The sequence below is a fragment of the Sturnira hondurensis genome, unplaced genomic scaffold (genome assembly GCF_014824575.4).
Source record: "Sturnira hondurensis isolate 20B ecotype Veracruz unplaced genomic scaffold, ASM1482457v3 Scaffold0012488, whole genome shotgun sequence".
Classification (NCBI taxonomy): domain Eukaryota; kingdom Metazoa; phylum Chordata; class Mammalia; order Chiroptera; family Phyllostomidae; genus Sturnira; species Sturnira hondurensis.
Genome location: NW_028085119.1, coordinates 2,778,633 through 2,797,428, shown reverse-complemented (window position 1 = coordinate 2,797,428; position 18,796 = coordinate 2,778,633). Strand labels below are relative to the sequence as shown.

The 18,796-nt window shown below is 38.2% G+C and overlaps 1 protein-coding gene across 1 annotated transcript in view; it reads left to right on the top strand.

The window, feature by feature from the left end:
* CUBN (cubilin) overlaps positions 1 to 18,796 on the top strand; it is a 254,992-nt gene that overhangs the window by 217,564 nt on the left and 18,632 nt on the right. Inside the window, exon 60 of the mRNA XM_037060773.1 lies at positions 15,358 to 15,566. Within this exon, the coding sequence (XP_036916668.1) occupies positions 15,358 to 15,566 (209 nt within the window). The remainder of the gene's footprint in view (positions 1 to 15,357; positions 15,567 to 18,796) is intronic.

The following is an 18,796-nucleotide window of genomic DNA, read 5'->3' as shown; positions in this document are numbered from 1 at the left end:
AACGATAACTTGAAAGCAAGTCTTAGGGGCAGAGAGTGTTTCCTTCATGGCACTGCCTAAGTAAAGTGCTATACAAAATGCAGGAGGCTGTTTTGAAAGAAAAATTAATTTTCCCTTTGTGATTGTTTTTGTGCAAAAGAACTCATATACTCTTGCCTTTAGCACAGACTTTAGAATCAAGCGGCATCTATTTGCATTTGCCCTTGTTACCTGCTTTCAAGTCGTGTTTTTTTCTCCCTCCTATTTGTTCACATGACCATTGAAGAAATAGTCTTAAGCACCCCACACAGTTATCTGCAGGAGGCTGGCCAAGTTAGCCAGTGTTCTCCAGCCTCATTAAATCACTCTGTTTTTCTGGGCAACAGAGAAGACACTTTTGGAATTATTGTGATTTTTACTGGCCTGAAACAGCACAGGAAGAAAAATCTAACACTGTCAGAGGCACCGTTCATCCACGAGCACTGGACACTTTCAGTCAATTACCGTATCCCTCTGGTCGCAGTCAGAGAAAAGGTTCAAGTGTAGAGAGCAGAAGTGGGGTCTCGCCACTTACAGACATTGTGCTACCGCTGCACCTCGCAATGGTGACTTTGACCTCTTTTTCATACTAACACTCCATCAGCTCCTTGGAAATATTTGGGTAGCTCTAAGTAATTTCTAGCAATACTTTTCTATTGAAAACCTAAATGTTATAATTTTGAATTGTATGGTGTCACAAAGCTTTCAAGGCCACACATATGAATTAGACAGTCATTCTGCTTAACTCTGATCTTATTTGTGTTTTTGTGTTGTGTGTGGTGAGGAAAAAGGGAGGGAGAATAAGAGGAGAGTGAATCCTAGAGTTTACGGCATCTTTTAGTTAGTGATCTGGATACAAAACTCAGACTTGGCTAACAGGATGCCCTTCACGCTCATCTCAGCCACTTAACCCTGCCCTGTGTTTCTGGCAGTGGGGAAAGCAACCGTGTGGGCCGGACAGTGGGTTTTGTTTCCCATGCTGTCAGGTCAGCCTGGGAAACGGTATCTTCACAGAGTAAATCGTTAAGGGAAAGAGGAGACCACTTCAGTCTGCAGCATCTCAGTTCATCTCGATTAAAATGCTAGAGTTTTGCAGTTTTGCTATTTAGAGTACACACTTGGAGATTAGAAACAGTAGCTGTAATTTCTCAGAAATCAGTGAAGAGCCAGTTCACGTAATTATGTGATTATTAGGTAAATGTCTCCTTGTGTGTGTGTTCTCTTTGTGTTGCCACTGGGTCTGAATGCATTTTGGGGAAATGTCCCCTCATTTGTTATAAATTAGTAACTCTGCAGGGAAATTAGGTCTCCTTCTTTCTCGGAACTGCAGCTGCCAGGGACCCACCTGGTGGGGCCCCCGTGCAGGAAGAGCAGGCACTTCACAGGGGCTGACATCTCCCTGTAATGGAAACCCACCTTCCCCCTTCCTGCTGCGCTCCGGCACCACATGAATAATGGATCGCAAACGACTGAGAACCAGCAAAGTCATCATACTGTGCCTTGGGGATCTGTGAAACCCTGGAATTATCTGCAGATCTGAGCATTTTTCTCTAGAGACTGCGGAGCTTTCATCTGGTTGTCAACGGTGTCTATAATCCCATCAAGTTTAAAAGCCATCAGTCCTGTGGATTTAGAGAAAGCGGGACATGCTCCATGGTGCAGAATTGACACTTACAAGTACCTTTTATTCTTTTAACTTCTGCTAGTTGAGTTTCTTCCACTCCTTTACCACCGGGATTTCCTTTGATTGTGACCTTGCTCACCTGCATCACTCATGAAGCATTCCAGACTTGTGAACATGTTTTTAAACCTGCAAAGCCCCCACATCCCCTTACTGTACTGGTACGTGACCGAGTGCTGCTCAGGCAGTCTAATCGAGACATGCTCATCACTTTAGACACCAAACTGGTAGATACAGGATTAGACTGAGGATTTACAGTACGTTTATTTACTATGCAGCACCACAGTCATTTCATTTGCTTCTAAAGTAATGTCTTCTATAACAATTTGGCAAAATGTCAAGGTCAAAAATGAAACTTAGCCCAATTAGGTATGACATCTGTAGGTATTTGGATCAGTGAAGTGCCAAGGAGAGTGTGAAGCATGACCCCTTCAGGATGACATGTCCTAGAAGAACAAAGCATTGCCCTGGAGAAGATGGCAATATTAGGGACAAGGGAGCATCAGGGACAAGAGAATCATATCACCTAAAGCTGTGAATCCTAGACACATGACTAACACTCCTGGCCCCCCCGTTGCCCACAGCCCGCCTGCTGAGGATGAGGGCCACTGTCTGCCTGCCTGTCTCCCCAGTATGTGTCGTACAGAGGATGAGTCAGGCAGCACCAGGTCAGACTCACAGACCTCTGCTACGAAAGAAAGGCAAAAATGCCGAAGTGCATGTTTCACAAGGACAACGTGAATCACCATCCGCAAGGTGGGAACACGCTCAAATGGCAAGAGCTGTACGCTAGAAAGTAGGTGGCCAAGCCCCAATTGCTTCATTACATCCTTGCCTGGTAAGATGCTTTAGAAAAGTCCTGTAATAGACCCGAGCCCAGTTTTATCCACTAAAAAGAACAGTGTGAAGTATTACCACTTTCTCTATCTTTCAAGAATATGATGGGGATAAAGTCAACAATTCCTGCAAAGTACTGTACACATCAAAGAGAATGACTTTGTATTAGAAAGTGATGTTGAAGTTCTGGCTTTCTACAGGGCTCCCTGACCCACACCGCCTCATCTCTGAAGAGGGGAAGCAGGTGACAGGTCGTTTTTATCAACAGGACCACTTCATGGTACAGCGATTTCTGGTTCTTACTTAACTTTGTAATGAAATCTAACCAGCATACCTGAAGGTACATTTTATCATTTAAATCTGAACTCAAAAGCTAAATTTCAATTAAATTCTAAAGCTCTGCAGAGGCCTAGCACATAGCTGTCACTTCTACAATATTGGCTGTCTGGACAAATTAAAGAATAACTGAATAAATTATACCTACTTTGTAATTACATTATATTATACATAATATATACAATATGTCATATATTATATCTAAAATTGCTTCACGTTCAAAATGCAATTATGGTTCATAGAGTTCAGCTGTTACTTGGTGCAGTAAATTGGATCACTTTGGCTCTTAGAGAGTTAGGATCCTGGATCAGATTCAATATGTGGGTCATGTGTTTCTGGTCTACATGAGACTGGAGCCCCAGTGATGGAAAATATGGTCACAGGAAATGGAGAAAAATATAAGAATGTGTTAAATCCCCTTTGGCTTCTAGTTCTTTGTAAGTTTCACAGTGTTGGTGTTAAGCTTGGACCTTGAGAGGCATTCTAAAATTCTGTAGCAAAACAATAAAAGAATAAACTTAAAAATATTCAATGACACTAAATATCAGTGGCTATATGTCTCTATGCACTTCTCAGCAGCGTTATATAAGCTGCCAAACCACATTGCTTTTAAAAGTACAAGTGCAATAAGATAGTTGAATTATAGCTTGGATAATTTTATAAGTCACTGCTCCAGTAGCTCTGAGTGTAGGAATAATGGGGGTATTACTAGAAAGCAGCATGGCCTATTTATTCTCTTAATGTCATTTGCTCCCTATGATAAAGTCTGACAATGAGATGAGCTGAAATTTTAAACCCATTTGCAGAAAACTAGACTAAGCTTATTTTAGCCCTTTTTAAGTCTTGTAACTTTCAGTGGTAACTGGGCTTCTCTTGGGAGCTGATTCCAAAGATAAGGTTATCTGCAGTTTATTCTCTATGCGTTTTTACTGAAAAGGGATTTTTGCTGAGCTGAGAATGTAGAAATACCATTAAGAAACTAACACATGCTTAGTTCACCAAAACCTTACAAAAGCAAGTAAACGGGGAAAATTCGACCTCAGCAAAAAGAAAATAAAAGGTTTTTATTAACATATACCCCAGCATCAGGGTCTGTGACCCCCCAAGCCTGACCCCCCACACACGTAAAGGGCCAGATTGCTGCCCCTGGTCTTGAATGGGAGACTGTTGCAAGATGAAACCAGTTGGTTTGGTGGAGACCGAGCTGAGTGAGAGAAGTGACTTCATGGTAAATGATAAGATGATACTTTGAAAAATATTCAGGTAAACAGGAGCTAGGAAACAATTATTCTTTATACCTTAAAGCACAGACCTCCTTAAAATGTAACCCAGTTTTATCTCAGATAATTGGATGTTTGGGGTTAAAGTTTTTGTAACTGTAGATTCCCTATAATAATCCTTATTCTTACTGGCTCGACCTGGCTTTGCTGTAGTGTTCCCAGGAGCATACACACAAAGCCTATCTGACTAGCAGTAAACATTTAAAGCATTTTTTGGCTGTAAATCAGTTGTTTAGAAACAAAATATTATTAAGACTATAGACTGTATTCTTGTCTTTATTTCGATATATGAAAAAAATCTATTAACTTTGTGTGGGAGCTCTAGGTTCTGCTCACTCTCCAGGGAAGACTTGTCACAAAGTTCCAGGGCCCCGTGATGACGACCCCGTCATTGCGCATTCACACAAGGCACTTCACATAGATCATATCATCCAACCCTCAGACAGGAAATGAGAAGTAAAGAGATTAAGTCATTTGTCTGCAGTCAGGGTTCCTAAGAGGTAAAGCCGAGCTTCGGTAAAGCCAAGTCAGGTAGCACTGCCTCCCCAGTTCATTGGTTTCCTAATCAGCCCAGCCCTCCGCTGTGGCCATCCACAAATTAACCGAGGGATGAAGGGAGATTCTGGGGGAGTTCTCTGAGAGGCAAGTCATTTCTTTTCTTACTCGTTTGGATAGGGAGAGCTGCTTTTCTCCACTTTTAGCTTCTCATTTGACACTGCCTGCTTTCTCATAGTGGCATTCAAATTTGTACCTAGTCCCGTATTTGGTAACATTCTATTGATTCTAAATATCCAACATAACTATAACAATCACTCTTTCTTCCTTTCCACAAAGAAACATATCATATGTATTTAATAAAGTATATTATTTGTATGTAATAGAATGCGATATAATTATAGTTATAACATTTATATACTATAATTATATATTATAAATAGTTATATACTCTATAATGTATGCATTGTATAATAAATACAATGTATACACTGTATAATAAACTTATTATACAATCTATACATTATATTATGTTTATAATATAAACCTTACATAATATACATTAATATATTTTATAATACAGAAATTTAAATATAGTGTTTATATTATAAATACTATTTATATTTATAAATAAAGATATATTTATATATGTACACTATATGTATTTTATAATATATGTTATATTATAATATATATTGCATATTATATTAAGTATATAATATATAACATAAATATACAATTTATAATATACAATATAAAGATACTTGGCTTTACTGCATATATGTATTATATGTAGTAAATAATATATAATATATATTTTATATATATATGCAGTAAAGCCAAATATCTTTCTGATGTTGACAGACAAATGTCACATATGTCTTCCTGGCTTTGCATGGCATAATGGTAAAGAACATAGTTATGTAAAGTATAACTGACTTGGAATGTAGCAATAATAACTCTCTGTAAAACAAAAAAACTCTAGTCCAATGATGGCCTCCAGTGTAGTAAAATTCCTTACCACAGTATTTTAGTAAAATTAAGGAATTTGGACACCTTTTTTGTGATTGGTATTCTTATCATACAGTTTAATTTACAAATTGGGGAACTAAGTTGCAAAGAAATTAAGTGACTTGCCAAGGCCCTTTAGTATAGTCTTGAGCAGAACTGGGAACATAATCCCTGTGTCAGTTAAATGATACTACCACCATAGTAGTAAAAGTTGAAATATCCATACAACCATGCACAATCTCATATATCAACAAGAACAATGGAACAATTCCTTGCTCTAATTATTATCAAAAAGCCATTGGATGCTTGGTCTGACTTTAGGAATTCCACATCTTTCTTATTGTAACCTATTTTGTGACTACTGAGAAGCACATTGCTATTTTTCCTGATCTCTCTAAACAGAACGTTTTCCTGGGTTGCAGGCTAGTTCCCAGCAGGGGACTCACGAGAGGCAACCATACATTGATATTTCTCTCCTTCTCTCCTTCCCTTCCTCTCTAAAGATAAATAAATTTTAAAAAATCTTTTAAAAAAAGAACATTTTCAAATTTTTGATAACTCTCAATTTTGTAATTGCCAATGTTGAATAAATAGAGTTTTACTTTTTAAAAATGGCATTGCTGCACACTAATGTGTCCTGAATTTTATAAAAAATTATTAAATTTACTCTGCCTGCTAAAATCTAATACTCAGAGATTAAATTTTCTTAAGTAACAGACCTCTGATATCATTTATCATTGCAAATTTTTAGCTAGAGAGGCATTTTTCTACTGAAAACCTACCCCTTGGGCAGCGTTTTAAATCTTTTGATGACTATTTTATTGTTGTCCCGATCACTGTGTTTTCACAATCAAATATGCCACGAAAGGCAACTAAGCTAGCTTTAAAAACAGGTTGGTTTATACATCAAACCAAAAAGTCGTTTGTTTTAAAAAAATTATGTATACTCACATATATTCATACACATGCACATGTACATAATGTTGATAATGTAGTGACAGTTTTAGAAATTAAGAAATATATTTCATTTAAAAATTTCCTTTATAAATTTCTATTAGAAAGCAAAGATCCATCTAATAAGAACTATTTACATTTTCTATTTATTCCTTTCTTCCTTGCTCAATAGTATTCACTAGCTATTTTTTATTCAGGCAGTGAGCTTTTTCCTATTCTTGAGAAGTTGACTTAAGTAGAGTGGTCAGCAAATAACCGTAAATTTGGTACGGCAAATGCTTTTTAACAGAAAAGAAAAGCCCGGTGATACTTTGGCCTGTGGTGGAGGACACGGGGTTGTTAGAGCAGCGCAGAGACTGTGAGCCTGAGTTACTGTGTAACTGACATGACTAAGCTCTGGAGCCAGACTTCCTGGTTCACCCCCAGGTCCTATGCATCCCAAGTTTGACCTTAGACAAATCACCTGTTCTTTATCTTGATTTTCTCTCCTGTAAAATGAGCACAGTGATAGTAATGGTCTCACAGGGCTGTTGTGAAGATTAATCTAAACCGAACATTCTCTGGCTCTCATTTGGCATGCAATAAATTTTAGCTATATAGAGTTATTAACTTGGAAGGGTGAGAGGGCCTTCACTGGGAAACAGGCATTCTGTGGGGGAAATAAAGCTGGCACAAAGTTACAGGTGCTTTGCATTTCAAAGGCTACAGACTGACCTACACATTGTTCTCTGCTGCTTTGGGATATAAGGTGGACAACAGTAGACCCTGAGACAGGAGAGAGAAGCAGGGCTAGAGATGGAGGCTCTGTCTCGTAGGCAAAGGGGAGCCATTGGTTGTCCTGAGCTGAAGAGTACTATGACCTAGTTAGATTTGTTTTAGAAATCACATTCTTGCACATGTGAAAATGATGTTTTGAAGTAGGGGCAGCAATTTTAGGCAGGGAAAAATTAGGAAAGTATTGCAATAGTTAAGCAGGGGATGATAAGAGTGGTGGCAATGTGAAAACCAAAAAGGGGATCCAAGGAAGAAATATTGAAGATGTCGAATCATCAGGACCCGATTGTATTTAGACAAGGTAGTGAGGAGGCAGGAGAAAATGGGGATCCTAAGGTCTGGACAATATGCCACTACCAAATGTAAAATTAATAGAAAAGGGCCAGATTTTGTAGAAAAAATGAGAATTTTTTGTTTTGGTATGGAGGATTTGGTGCCTTTAGGATATCCAGTTAGTGCAAGATAATCTGACATGAGAATTAGAAGGAAGCTCAGTAGGAAGGTCTGGGAAGAGGTTTGTCCTTGTCCACATGGCACATATATGGTAATAATTATTATATCTTCCCAATGAATTAGCTCATATCATTCTGCAGTTTCCTTTTGTGATGCTTCTTGCCTTACTGTCCACTTTCTCGGATACGGTACAGCTTCCCAAGCTCTCTTTCAGGTCATGTTTGCACAGTGTATTGTTCAGCCTCTTCTCTGTCAACTTTTCCCTGTCTCAAAGAATATATTTGTATTTTGTTTGGTTTTATCTTTCAGTTGAAGAATTTAATGTGCTTGCATAGGATAAAATTACAAACATTATTGGATTTAAACAGACTATTGTATTACTTGGATGCTTTTTCCTCCCAGCTGTTCTTAAGGGTTTTTTTAACTATTCTTTCTTGCATTTTTTAATTGATCAGTTTTATTACTTTTTAAAAATTATTACCTATATATTGTTTTACTCTCCTTTTGATTGTTATGTTAAAAATTATAATATTCACTCTTGACTCATTAGAATCTAACTTAAAACTAGTTGTTTTACTACTTCATGATAAATACAAGGACCTTAAAATCTTTTAAATTCATTTACCCACTTCCTGTTTGGTGCTATTAGTGCTAATTATATTAATTCTATGTATATTTTACTTGATAAAGCATTTTCATTATTTTATGCAATTAGTAATTATATATACTTACCGTTGTTGTTTTTGCTTCCTGAATTTCTGTGCTTCCATATGGGATCAATTTCTTTCTTTTAGAACTCCCTTTAGTGTTTTTTAACTTATTGCAAAACTCCCGGTTACATTTTTTTCATTGTTTTTCTGAAAAAGGCTTTATTTTGTTTTCAATTTTGTGGGATTTTTTTTGCTGAATGTAGATTTATAATTTGGCATTTATTTTATTCCGCACTTTGAGATGCTATTCCATGTCATCTGGATTCTATCATTTTGATTAGGAAGTCACTGAAGAGTACTTTCTGTGCTATCCACACTTTGGGGCTGACAAGCCCCATCACCCCATTTTGGAGAGCCTGTTCTACACTGAGCCCTCACTGTGTGTGAGTGTGTGAGTGTGTGTGGTTACTTTGGCCAGAGTTACCAGATGGTTTTCATTTGCATTTCCTTAATGGTGAACAGTTTTCATGTGTCCTTTTGTCATGTGTAAATCTTCTTTGCTGAAATATCTGTTTGTATCTTTTGCCTATTTTCTAATTGGATTTTTTGTGTTTTCACTATTGGGTTTTGAGAATTCTTTATGTATTCTGAAATAGCAGTGTTATGTGGTTTACAAATATTTTCTCCCAATTCATAGCTTATTTTTTCATCCTCTTAAAGAGCTCTTTCTTAGCACAAAAGTTCTTAATTTTGAGAAAGCCCAGTTTACACACGCACACACACACACACACACACACTGCTTTTGGTGTCAATGGTAAGAATTCTTTGCCTGTCCTGAGGTATTAAAGATTTTCTGCTCTGATTTCATTTAACAGTTTAGTTTCATGGTTTACAGTTTTCATTTTATGTATATGATCCATTTTGAAGTAATTTTTGTTTCATGTAGGAGATTTAGGTTGAAGTTAACTTTCTTTTGCCTTATAGACTAATTCCCCTACTTTATTCTTCTTTGTCAGGATTGTTTTAGCTATTCAAAGGCCCACACCTTTCCATGTAAACTTTATATAAACTTTTTTTATGTTGATGGAAAAATCTTGCTGGGGCTTAATAGGAATTGCATTATACCTATTCATCTATTTGGTAATAATAGTCATTTTCACTATGTCGAGTTTTCCAGTCCTTGAACACATATGTCTCTTCATTCATGTAGACTTTTGGTCTCTTTTACCATTTTGTACTTTGTAGCACACAGACCCCATAGGTGTTTGACTGTGCATGCCTAAGCACAGCCCATAGGTGTTTGACTGTGCACGCCTAAGCACAGCCCTGTCTTTGGAGTAACTGAGTGCTTCGTTTTGGTTTCCGTATGTTTGCTGTTAGTGTATGTGGATGTGATTGGTTTTTGTGTGTTGTCCTCATAGCTGAAGTTTTTGCTGAATTCACTGTAAGTGTTCCAGGAGTTTCTGCGCAGATTCCTTGGGATTTTTACATCCGCAGGCAGTGGCAGCTCCACTTATTCCTTTCCAGTGTGTGCACTGTTTTCCTTGCCTCCTACACTGGCAAGAATTTCCAATGCTGTGCTAAGTAACAGTTGTGAGAATAAAACATCCTTGCCTGGTTTCTAATCTTGGAAGAGTAGCATTTAGTTTTTCACAATTAAGTATCGTGTTAGCTGTGTAACTTTTATGGCTACTCTTTGTCAAGTTGAGAAAATTCCCTTTATTCCTGGTTTGCTGAGTGTTTTCTCCGCGAGTGTGTGCTGGGTCTTGTCAAACCTTTTTCTGTGTCAGTTGGTATGACCCTACCATTTTCTATAGTCAGTCATGTTTTAAATGTCAAAGTCGGCAAGAATAATTTTCATGGAATGCCCAGGGACTAATGATATATACTTATGGTGTTTTCTATAATACCCCCAAAATGCAAAATAAATTAAAATATAATAAAATTATAATTATCCTAAGTTTTTTATACATTGCATTCTCTTTTCCTCATGGTCTTAGCTACTGATTAGCTGCTGAAATTATTTTTCTTTTAGTAAATCACATTGCTTTTAGTAATTTAGTTTTATGCAACCCAAATATTACCAGACTAAATATACATCCTAAGTTAAATTAGCCTGGGTTTCAAATTAAGATATGTAAAATAAGTCAAATCAGGTGACATTAGTAAAAACAAACAAATAGAAAAAAATATATAACTTATATTACAAAAACTCTTAAGAATTTTTTTGTAACATAAATATAATACCTAAAAGGTTGTACATGATTAGGATTAGGGAGTGAAATAATAAATTCAATTTATGGTTTTTTACCCTCCCCTGAAGACATTTTTTCATTGCTTCTAAAGGGACGGGAGGGAGGGAGGGAAACGTTGATGTGAGAGAGAACCATCGATTGGTTGCCTCCACAGTCACCCACACCGGGGTTTGAACCCGCAGCCTTTTGGTTTGGGGATAACGCTCTAACCAACTGAGCCAAATTGGCCAGGGTAACTCAATGTACTTTTAGAGAAAAAGACAAAACGGGTTCACCTGGAACCTGGTTGAATTTTTTAAACAAATTCAACGGCTTTAGGGCAGTCATATACCTCAGCTTCGAAAATCATAGACTCTCTGGGTTCACCCCCATTTCTCTAAGGCAACAGTTTTAAATGCTTTTATGTCCTGTGCAAAACTGAGCATCCTTCAGCTACCACCTACAGCTGCAGCTGGTTCACTGGGGAATAGGAAAAGGCCTTAAGTCAGGCCAGTCTTTATTGTAGGTATGTCAGCCACCCACCATTTGTCCAAGTAGTAAAGGTGGATAAAGATGCTGTCCAGATGACTTCAACAAAATATCAGCCACACGTAATGTCCACCACAAAAAATGTCAATTCTCAAGATAATTATTTAGAATTGTATCTGACTCCACAAAGTCTTCAAGATGGTTTTTTTTTTCACTTAGGTAATATAGCTATTTCTTGCCTTATCAGATTTATCCTGGCTGGAGCTTCACTCTGAAGTTTAATAATTGGAAAGAAGTAATTTTAGGATTCAGTTACTGATTTTTAATTAAGTAGATCTTGACCTAGATCTCACTGCATACTATGGGTTTATATTTCCAAAGTTTTTGTAGCCAAACATCTTCTTTGTCTTCTGTTAGAAGTGCTTCCAAGTTGGCAAGGAGGTTAGGGTGACGTGACGGAGTGCTTCTGACACACCCTGACTGCCCAAGGAGGTGCGGGTGGGTGGGCATTCACTAGATGTGGAAAACAGTCTAGTAACAAGGAAGTTGATGGATTTATGGTGCTAAGCCACATGACAAGGTTAAGGTCTAGCACTAGTTTTTACAAAAGGAATTTCATAATACCAGTGTATTTATCAGTAAATAAATATTGTTTTCTTATGTATGAAACTTTCGTAGTCAAAGTTCCCCTATTCTACTCAGCTATTGTCAAAATATAGCAATAGTAATGCGGTAATTATGCTTTTTTGGTGGAAAACCCTTCTTTTGTTAATTATTCGTCTTTATGTTTCCCAAAGACACGTTTATGTTCACATTTTGCCATAGGCTGAACAAAAGCACAGAGCATTTGTACTTTATATGTTTTAATATAAAAGTGGGGGAAAGATACAGAATAATATTGAATGTGAATGATAACTGAAGTTTTTTTAAAAGAGAGGGTGGATCAGAGCAATTATAACAATTTCCTATACCATACAAATATCAAAGCTGTTTAGCCATATGTTACTTTACTCATGTTACTTACACATTTACTTCAGTCATTGGACTATTCACTCATAATATTAGATTTGCTCATAATCATATATAATATAAGTTATATAATTCATGGAATGTTTATTTACTTAATTATTTGACTATTTTGGGAAGGATTGTCTTTCAATCCTTTTTTATTTTTAATGTGAGTTTTTTATTTTTTTGATTTTGTGTGCATATTTTAAGAATTAAGCAATGTGCTTTATTGCAGTTTGGTCGCTCAAGCTATTTACTAGTCAGCTATTACCAGAATAAGGGCATGGAACAAACCACCCAAATTTTAGTGGTTTGTGCCTGCAGCATTTATTTTTATCGCGTACGTGTCTGCAGACTGGTTTGCCTGCAGGTTAACTGCACTTGGGTCCAGACTTCAGGCTGGGTTCAGCTCGGCTCTATGTCCACTTTCTCTTTTACTGGCAGTCACCTGTGGCATGAGCTCTGGGGGAACCACAGGAGTACAAAAGGCCAAGCAAAAACAGAAGCCCACTTAAGGCCTCTTTGCACTTCATGACCACTAACATTCCAATGTCTAAAGCAAGTCATGGCCAAGCCTAACATCCAGTGGACAGAAAAATGTCTTCTGTCCATTCTAGTGCACTTCAAAGAGAGAAACTGAAGACAGGGGGAGAGGAGAATCAGGAATCGTCCTATCTACCACTCAGTCTGTGCCGACACATGCCAACAACGTCTGGATGCTTGCTCCGGGGCTCCCTGGAGGAAGGGCCTTTCTGTCTTATGACATTATTCTAAGTAATGGTGGTCGTGGTGGTGGTATTGTATAATAAGTGTGTTTAATGGCACTTACTGTGCCCAGCTACAGGTATCGTTCTGCCCTTATTAACTTATTAGTGACAATGAATAAACAAGTAGTGATAAAATATTGAGCTTGAATTTTTAAAAATAGCACTTAGTTTTCAGGAGCTGATGCATTAAGAGAGCAAAGTCAAGCAGCCTCATTTTCCTGTAAGCAAACCTCTGACTCTTCCTTGCCCCTTGCTGCCTCCAGGCCAGGCCAGGCCAGTATCTTCCTCCCTACTGTCATCTCCACCAGTCCCATGCTACCAGGTACGATTTTAGATCAGACTTGACCATAAAGTGCATTCTGACCCTACCATCCACAGAAAAAAGTCTAAATACCAAACTCTGCTCTGACATCGAGGCCCTCTAAGGAACAGCCCATGCTGTTTCCCAGTCTTACTCCTCATTGTTCTCTTTCAAGTCTCTATTGTTTTCACAGACAGAATTCTGCTTTCCTGTACATACGATGGAAATCTTGTCCATTTAACATTTGGTTATGAGATTCTGTCAGCCTGGGATGGCCAGTACCATCCCCATTGCTACAGAATCTTGTCCTATTTTTCCTTTAAGACCCGGATCACGTATCACCTCCTCCTTGAACGTTCTAGATCCTCATAGCCTGAAGTAACCTCCCCTGTCTTGAAGGCTCACAAGGCTTCCCTGCCTCTTTCATGGCGCCGATCCGTTGGTCAGTCTCTAAACTGTACTGTCATTATTTATGTCTCATCGTAACTGCTAGACTATTATTCATCTTCTTCCCACTTCAATACTAAATGTATTTCCCTGAATATTGAAACAATGTTTATTGAATAAATAAATACATTTATGAATTAATTAATACCTTAAGTAATTATTTTTCCCTGCTCTGCATGTCAATAAGCTTAAGTGGTTTCCTTAAGTAACAATTAGTTGATTCTGAAATAAAAGCTGTGCAAACTCCAGTTCCTTTTTTTTTTTTACTTTGCAGGCATGTTTAATATGAAAAGAATTATTAGCGTTAAGTCATGAAGCATCGTGCATGGCTTTAGTTTCAGAATAATTTTGTCCTGAATACCATATATAGAAATATCAGAAAATGGGCCTTTGGAAGTATTTCAGTTCCAGGAAACATCTGTGCAAATAATCTGTAGTTTGACCTGACTTAGAAGCAGGGGACGAGACAGTCTGACCTACTGGATAATGCGTCTCTCCTGAAAAACACTGCGCCTGGTGCCCTGTGTGGTTGAGGAGGGCTGCCTTCCTGGTAGTTCTGGCCCAGCTTGAAGTCCAAAGTCGTAGTGCCCCCCAGTGTTGAAAGCAGCTCTTTCACTTTGAACAGCTGAGTAAATGGAATGAGAAAAATGGGGAAGACCAATTTCAGCGCAATTTAACTTTGAGAGTAGTAATGATCTATACTTGTGTGGAGCACAAGCTTTGAGTGCATTACTTTGAGCACCTAGGTAATCCCCAGCCCTCTTCGGGCTATTTTGAGTCTAAGTCATCCTCATTGTTTCTTTTGAAATTGTCCGTAGTTTTTCTTCCTTTTATGTTCTTCTTACATCATTTCTGAGGTATAGGCTTAGGCTGTGGAGTGAATGAAGCTAAATCCAACGTTCTAAGGTTTTTCCATATTTTTTTTATAGTGGATCATTTAGTTATTTCAGGGGTATGTTTTAATCTCTTTTTAGTCTGAATTTCAGAATTTTTATTTCAGAGTAGATTGTTTTTTCAGTAGAGGTTTTCTTTAGCTTTCCTTTCTTTGGGGGAAAGAAACAATTACATAAAAAGTGTGGTTTAATATAAACTGGACCATAGTGTTAAATGGCTCTCAGCCTCTTTCTGACAGATTATTTAAATAAATGGTTTTCTTGGCATGTTTGGTAAATCTTCATAAATTCAACTTGCAGTTGGATAGTGCTCATAAAAGCAGAACATAAAAGTAAACCATGTTCACAGTTTCCACCAGTTTATTATGCAGAACACTATTTTCTATAAAATTAGATTTTTTTTTGAGGCTAGAGAAGTCATTAGTACATCACATCAGCAGGTATAAAAATGCACACAGCATCAGTCCGGTGGCCTGCTTTTCTAAGCAGATGTGTGTGCAAGTGAGGAGAAGGGGATTGAGGGGCTGGCGCGGGGGGTGGAGAGGAAGTAGGTAATGAAGAAGTTAAAGCAAGTAACAACCACACCTGCATCAGACCACAGTGGCCCACTGGATAATTTGATAATGTTTGTGAACATGTGAGAGAAAATAGAAATGATACAACTTTGTAAAGCCACCATGTCAGTCTGTTCTCTCCCATCTGCTTAGTGAGGTCTGTGCTTGACCATAGGGCCTCAGCAAGGGTGCGGCGGCTATCTGACAGGCCCAGACCAGACCTTCGCCTCTCCTGATTCTGACTCAAATGGGAGATATGACAAGAATTTAGACTGCGTATGGTTCATAATTGCACCTGTGAACAAAGTCATTAAACTCACCTTCAGTACATTCGCTCTGGAGTCAACATCTGCTATGCGAAGATGCACCTACGATTACGTAAAGGTAAGGCTGTGGGCTTTCTTTGCCCAGTATTCTAATCTGGGCTTTCATATGGTATAGCCCCCTTTATGCCACACAGGAGGTTTTGAAAATTGTGAGTACCACTGATTTTTAAAGTGACCAATTCTTCAATAATACGATGTATAATGTTACAGATGTTCTATTTTCATATCATATTAATCTTTAATATGGATGAATCAATAACTTTATGTGGAATCTAACATTAGCTCTAAGATGCACTGTTTATCCATATCTTGTAAGGCGATGACCTGTGGAATCAGCTCATAGAGAAAGAAATACTCACAGGACCATTGGAAAATCCTACATATAAATAATCACCCCTTAATGTATCTATTTTTAAAGTTTATATATTTACTTTTTATATTAACTTTAGATGTGGGAAATATCTCAGTTGTTAAGTTGCACTAAAAATAAATCAAGAGACTTCTAAATTTTTAATGACTTTCAATATTAAAGTATTGTATATTATCAAGCTATACAAAGTTAAATGAAAAGTTCTAAATTGCGTCACTCAATATATACCACTATGTCCTTTGGGGCGGGGAGAACATGGAAGGTAAGATTTCTGACCATGAGGAGGTTAAATCTGTTTACCAAATTAAGGGATGGCCAAGCAAATCAATAATAAGCAGTCAGAATAGTCAATATTTAACTGCTAACTAGTGCATTGCATGCAGGATTGAAGCAATGTTTAAAAGGTTTAAAAGGTTGGAAAGTTCATGATATCTAGTGAGAACAAGGCAGACTTCATAGCATGAGGGAAAACCTTATTCGAGTCAGGAGAAAAGGCACAGAAGTTGGAATGTGTATGCTCTCAAAGAAGTGACGAGGCTGGCTTTGTTGGAGCAGAATATTGCTAAAGAGTAGCAAGAAACAGGACCGTGTAAGTGGAGGGATACTCGGGTTATGAAGGATCCTGAAAGTCAAACGGATGCATTTAGACTTTATGCAGTTAAACATAGGGACTGATTGGAGATTTCCCTGTGAGTGGTGTGTTGAGAGCAAAATATAAGGGGTCTAATCTGGGGCCAGGATCCAGGGTGAGTGATCACAGGGAGAGTCTGGGGTTAGCGCCCCATAGCCCGTTCTGTCAGGACGGGGCAGTGATGGTACAGATGACAAGCCTGGTGCAAGAGAAACTTTTACATTGAAAATCATGTTAAAATTTAAAGAAATTGTTCTCTTTAAAACAGAGAAGGAAAAGTCATAGGTGGGACACATAGTGGAACACTACACACGGTCTCCCGTTGTCAGGTATGATGCTACACACCGTCTCCTGTTGTTAGGTGTAATGTCACACACCATCTCCTGTTGTTAGGTATAGCACTACACACGGTCTCCCATTTTCACTGGGAGAGCAGAAGGAAGTCCTTGTTGTTGGGAAGAGACTAGAGCAGGTTGGCTCAGAATGGGGCAGACCCATTGCATTGCTGTGGGCAGAGGGTGAACCAAGGTCCAACAAGAAAACAGACCGGAGAGGAGACAGCAAAAGAGCACTTTGGAAATCAGGGGAACTGGTGACCTCGTGTAGGGGCCTGGCCTGGGGCTAGAAAGCCAGGCCTCCATTCAACCCCAAGAAAGGTTCACAGTGAGGCATCTGGGGAACAAAAGGTAAGAAATACAAGTCCTTGAAAAATAAAAAACAACAAACAAAAAAAACAGCCAGGAGTAGTGTAGTATCACTGAAGTCAAGTTGAGAGTTGTTTACCAAGGATGGATAGGCGATATTTTTGAATTGTAAATTAGAGGCCAAGAAAGGTTAAGATGAAGGAAAAACTCATTAGACTGGATGACAACCATTTAAATAAAGTATTGGCACAGCGGCAGGATCAGAGGGAGTTCCTGAAAAACCAGCAGTAACAAGATATGTCAGTTCAGGTTGAATTCTTCCTTCCTAAGGAAGGAAGGGAGACCGGAATGGCTGGGGGCGGCAGTGAGGCTCATATTCAAAATGGTGCAGCATTTCCCTTGGTTTTACGGAGAGGTAGTCCGTGTTAGAGACAGATAATAGGGACTAAGACCCACTTCTGCCACCGGGCAGATTGCACGTCTCCCTGGTCTTATCACTGCACCTATTAAAAAATGAGCAAAAGAATCACAGAACCATACCTATGTTGCATGGTTATTCTGAGCATAAAGTACGCTAGGGTGTTCGGCACTTTGCCTAACGTAATTTATAAATAAATGTATTTCTTTGTGTTTCCCTTTGTGAAATTACAGATGGGCACGAGGCTATACAATCTCCTTTTCTTAAAATAGTAAAAATAATTGATTTACATATTTATTATCTTAAGTATAAATTTATATAGGGTGTTTGGGTTTGGTCCTTCTAGGAAGATGGATAAGTTTTATTCTCAAGATTCATTTCTATATAGAGGATTGTGACCTGATGATATCATTAAAACAACTAGTACTTTCAGGACAGAAATAGCATGTTGAAAACAAGGAGTTGTTTTCTCGCTTTGGCATATAATTTTTTTTAAAAGAAGTTCTGTTTAGATCTACTCTTACTTTCCTTCTTGGAACAGCAGCATTCCTCACTTGGCAACTTTTTCAGGTTGCACGAAATGGTGGATCAAAGGACAGTCCTGGAAGGGGACGCCTGGGGGTATCTTTACTAAAGACAGTCTCTGTGATAAATGGGACATTTGATTCCTTTTGGATTGGTTCTTAGATATTATAATCAAATCACTTTTTAGAAAAGCTGTTTTAATTCAATTCTGTAGGTAGATATGCAGGTGAAAACTGGCCAATTCCATTATTCATTTATAATTATATCTCTATTGCTTTTAAAAGGGTTGACTTGGAAAGTCTTTAAGATACATAGAGAATTGTGTATTTCACTGAGTTGTTGCTGTTGAAATCAACATCACATCCATTCCATGGAGAGTCATGTGGCATCATTAAGTGCAGAGCATTGCCGCCTGCACTAGAGATGTGGAAAAGTAGAAACACAGTTCCTCAAGGAACTGTGCTGTAGAGTGACGAGACCAGACACGGAAGCAAAGAAATTATTATGCAGCATGATGAAATGATAAATATGAAAAGTGTAGAGAAGTAGAATGGAAGAGAGAATGATGGACATCATTTTGGGGTCAGGAAAGGCTTCCTAGATGGGATTGCTGAGCCAGGCTTGGGAGGAACATCACAAAAGCATGCTTCCAGGCTGGCTAGCAAAGGGAAGGAAGGATGGAGCGGCTGTCAGTTCTGCA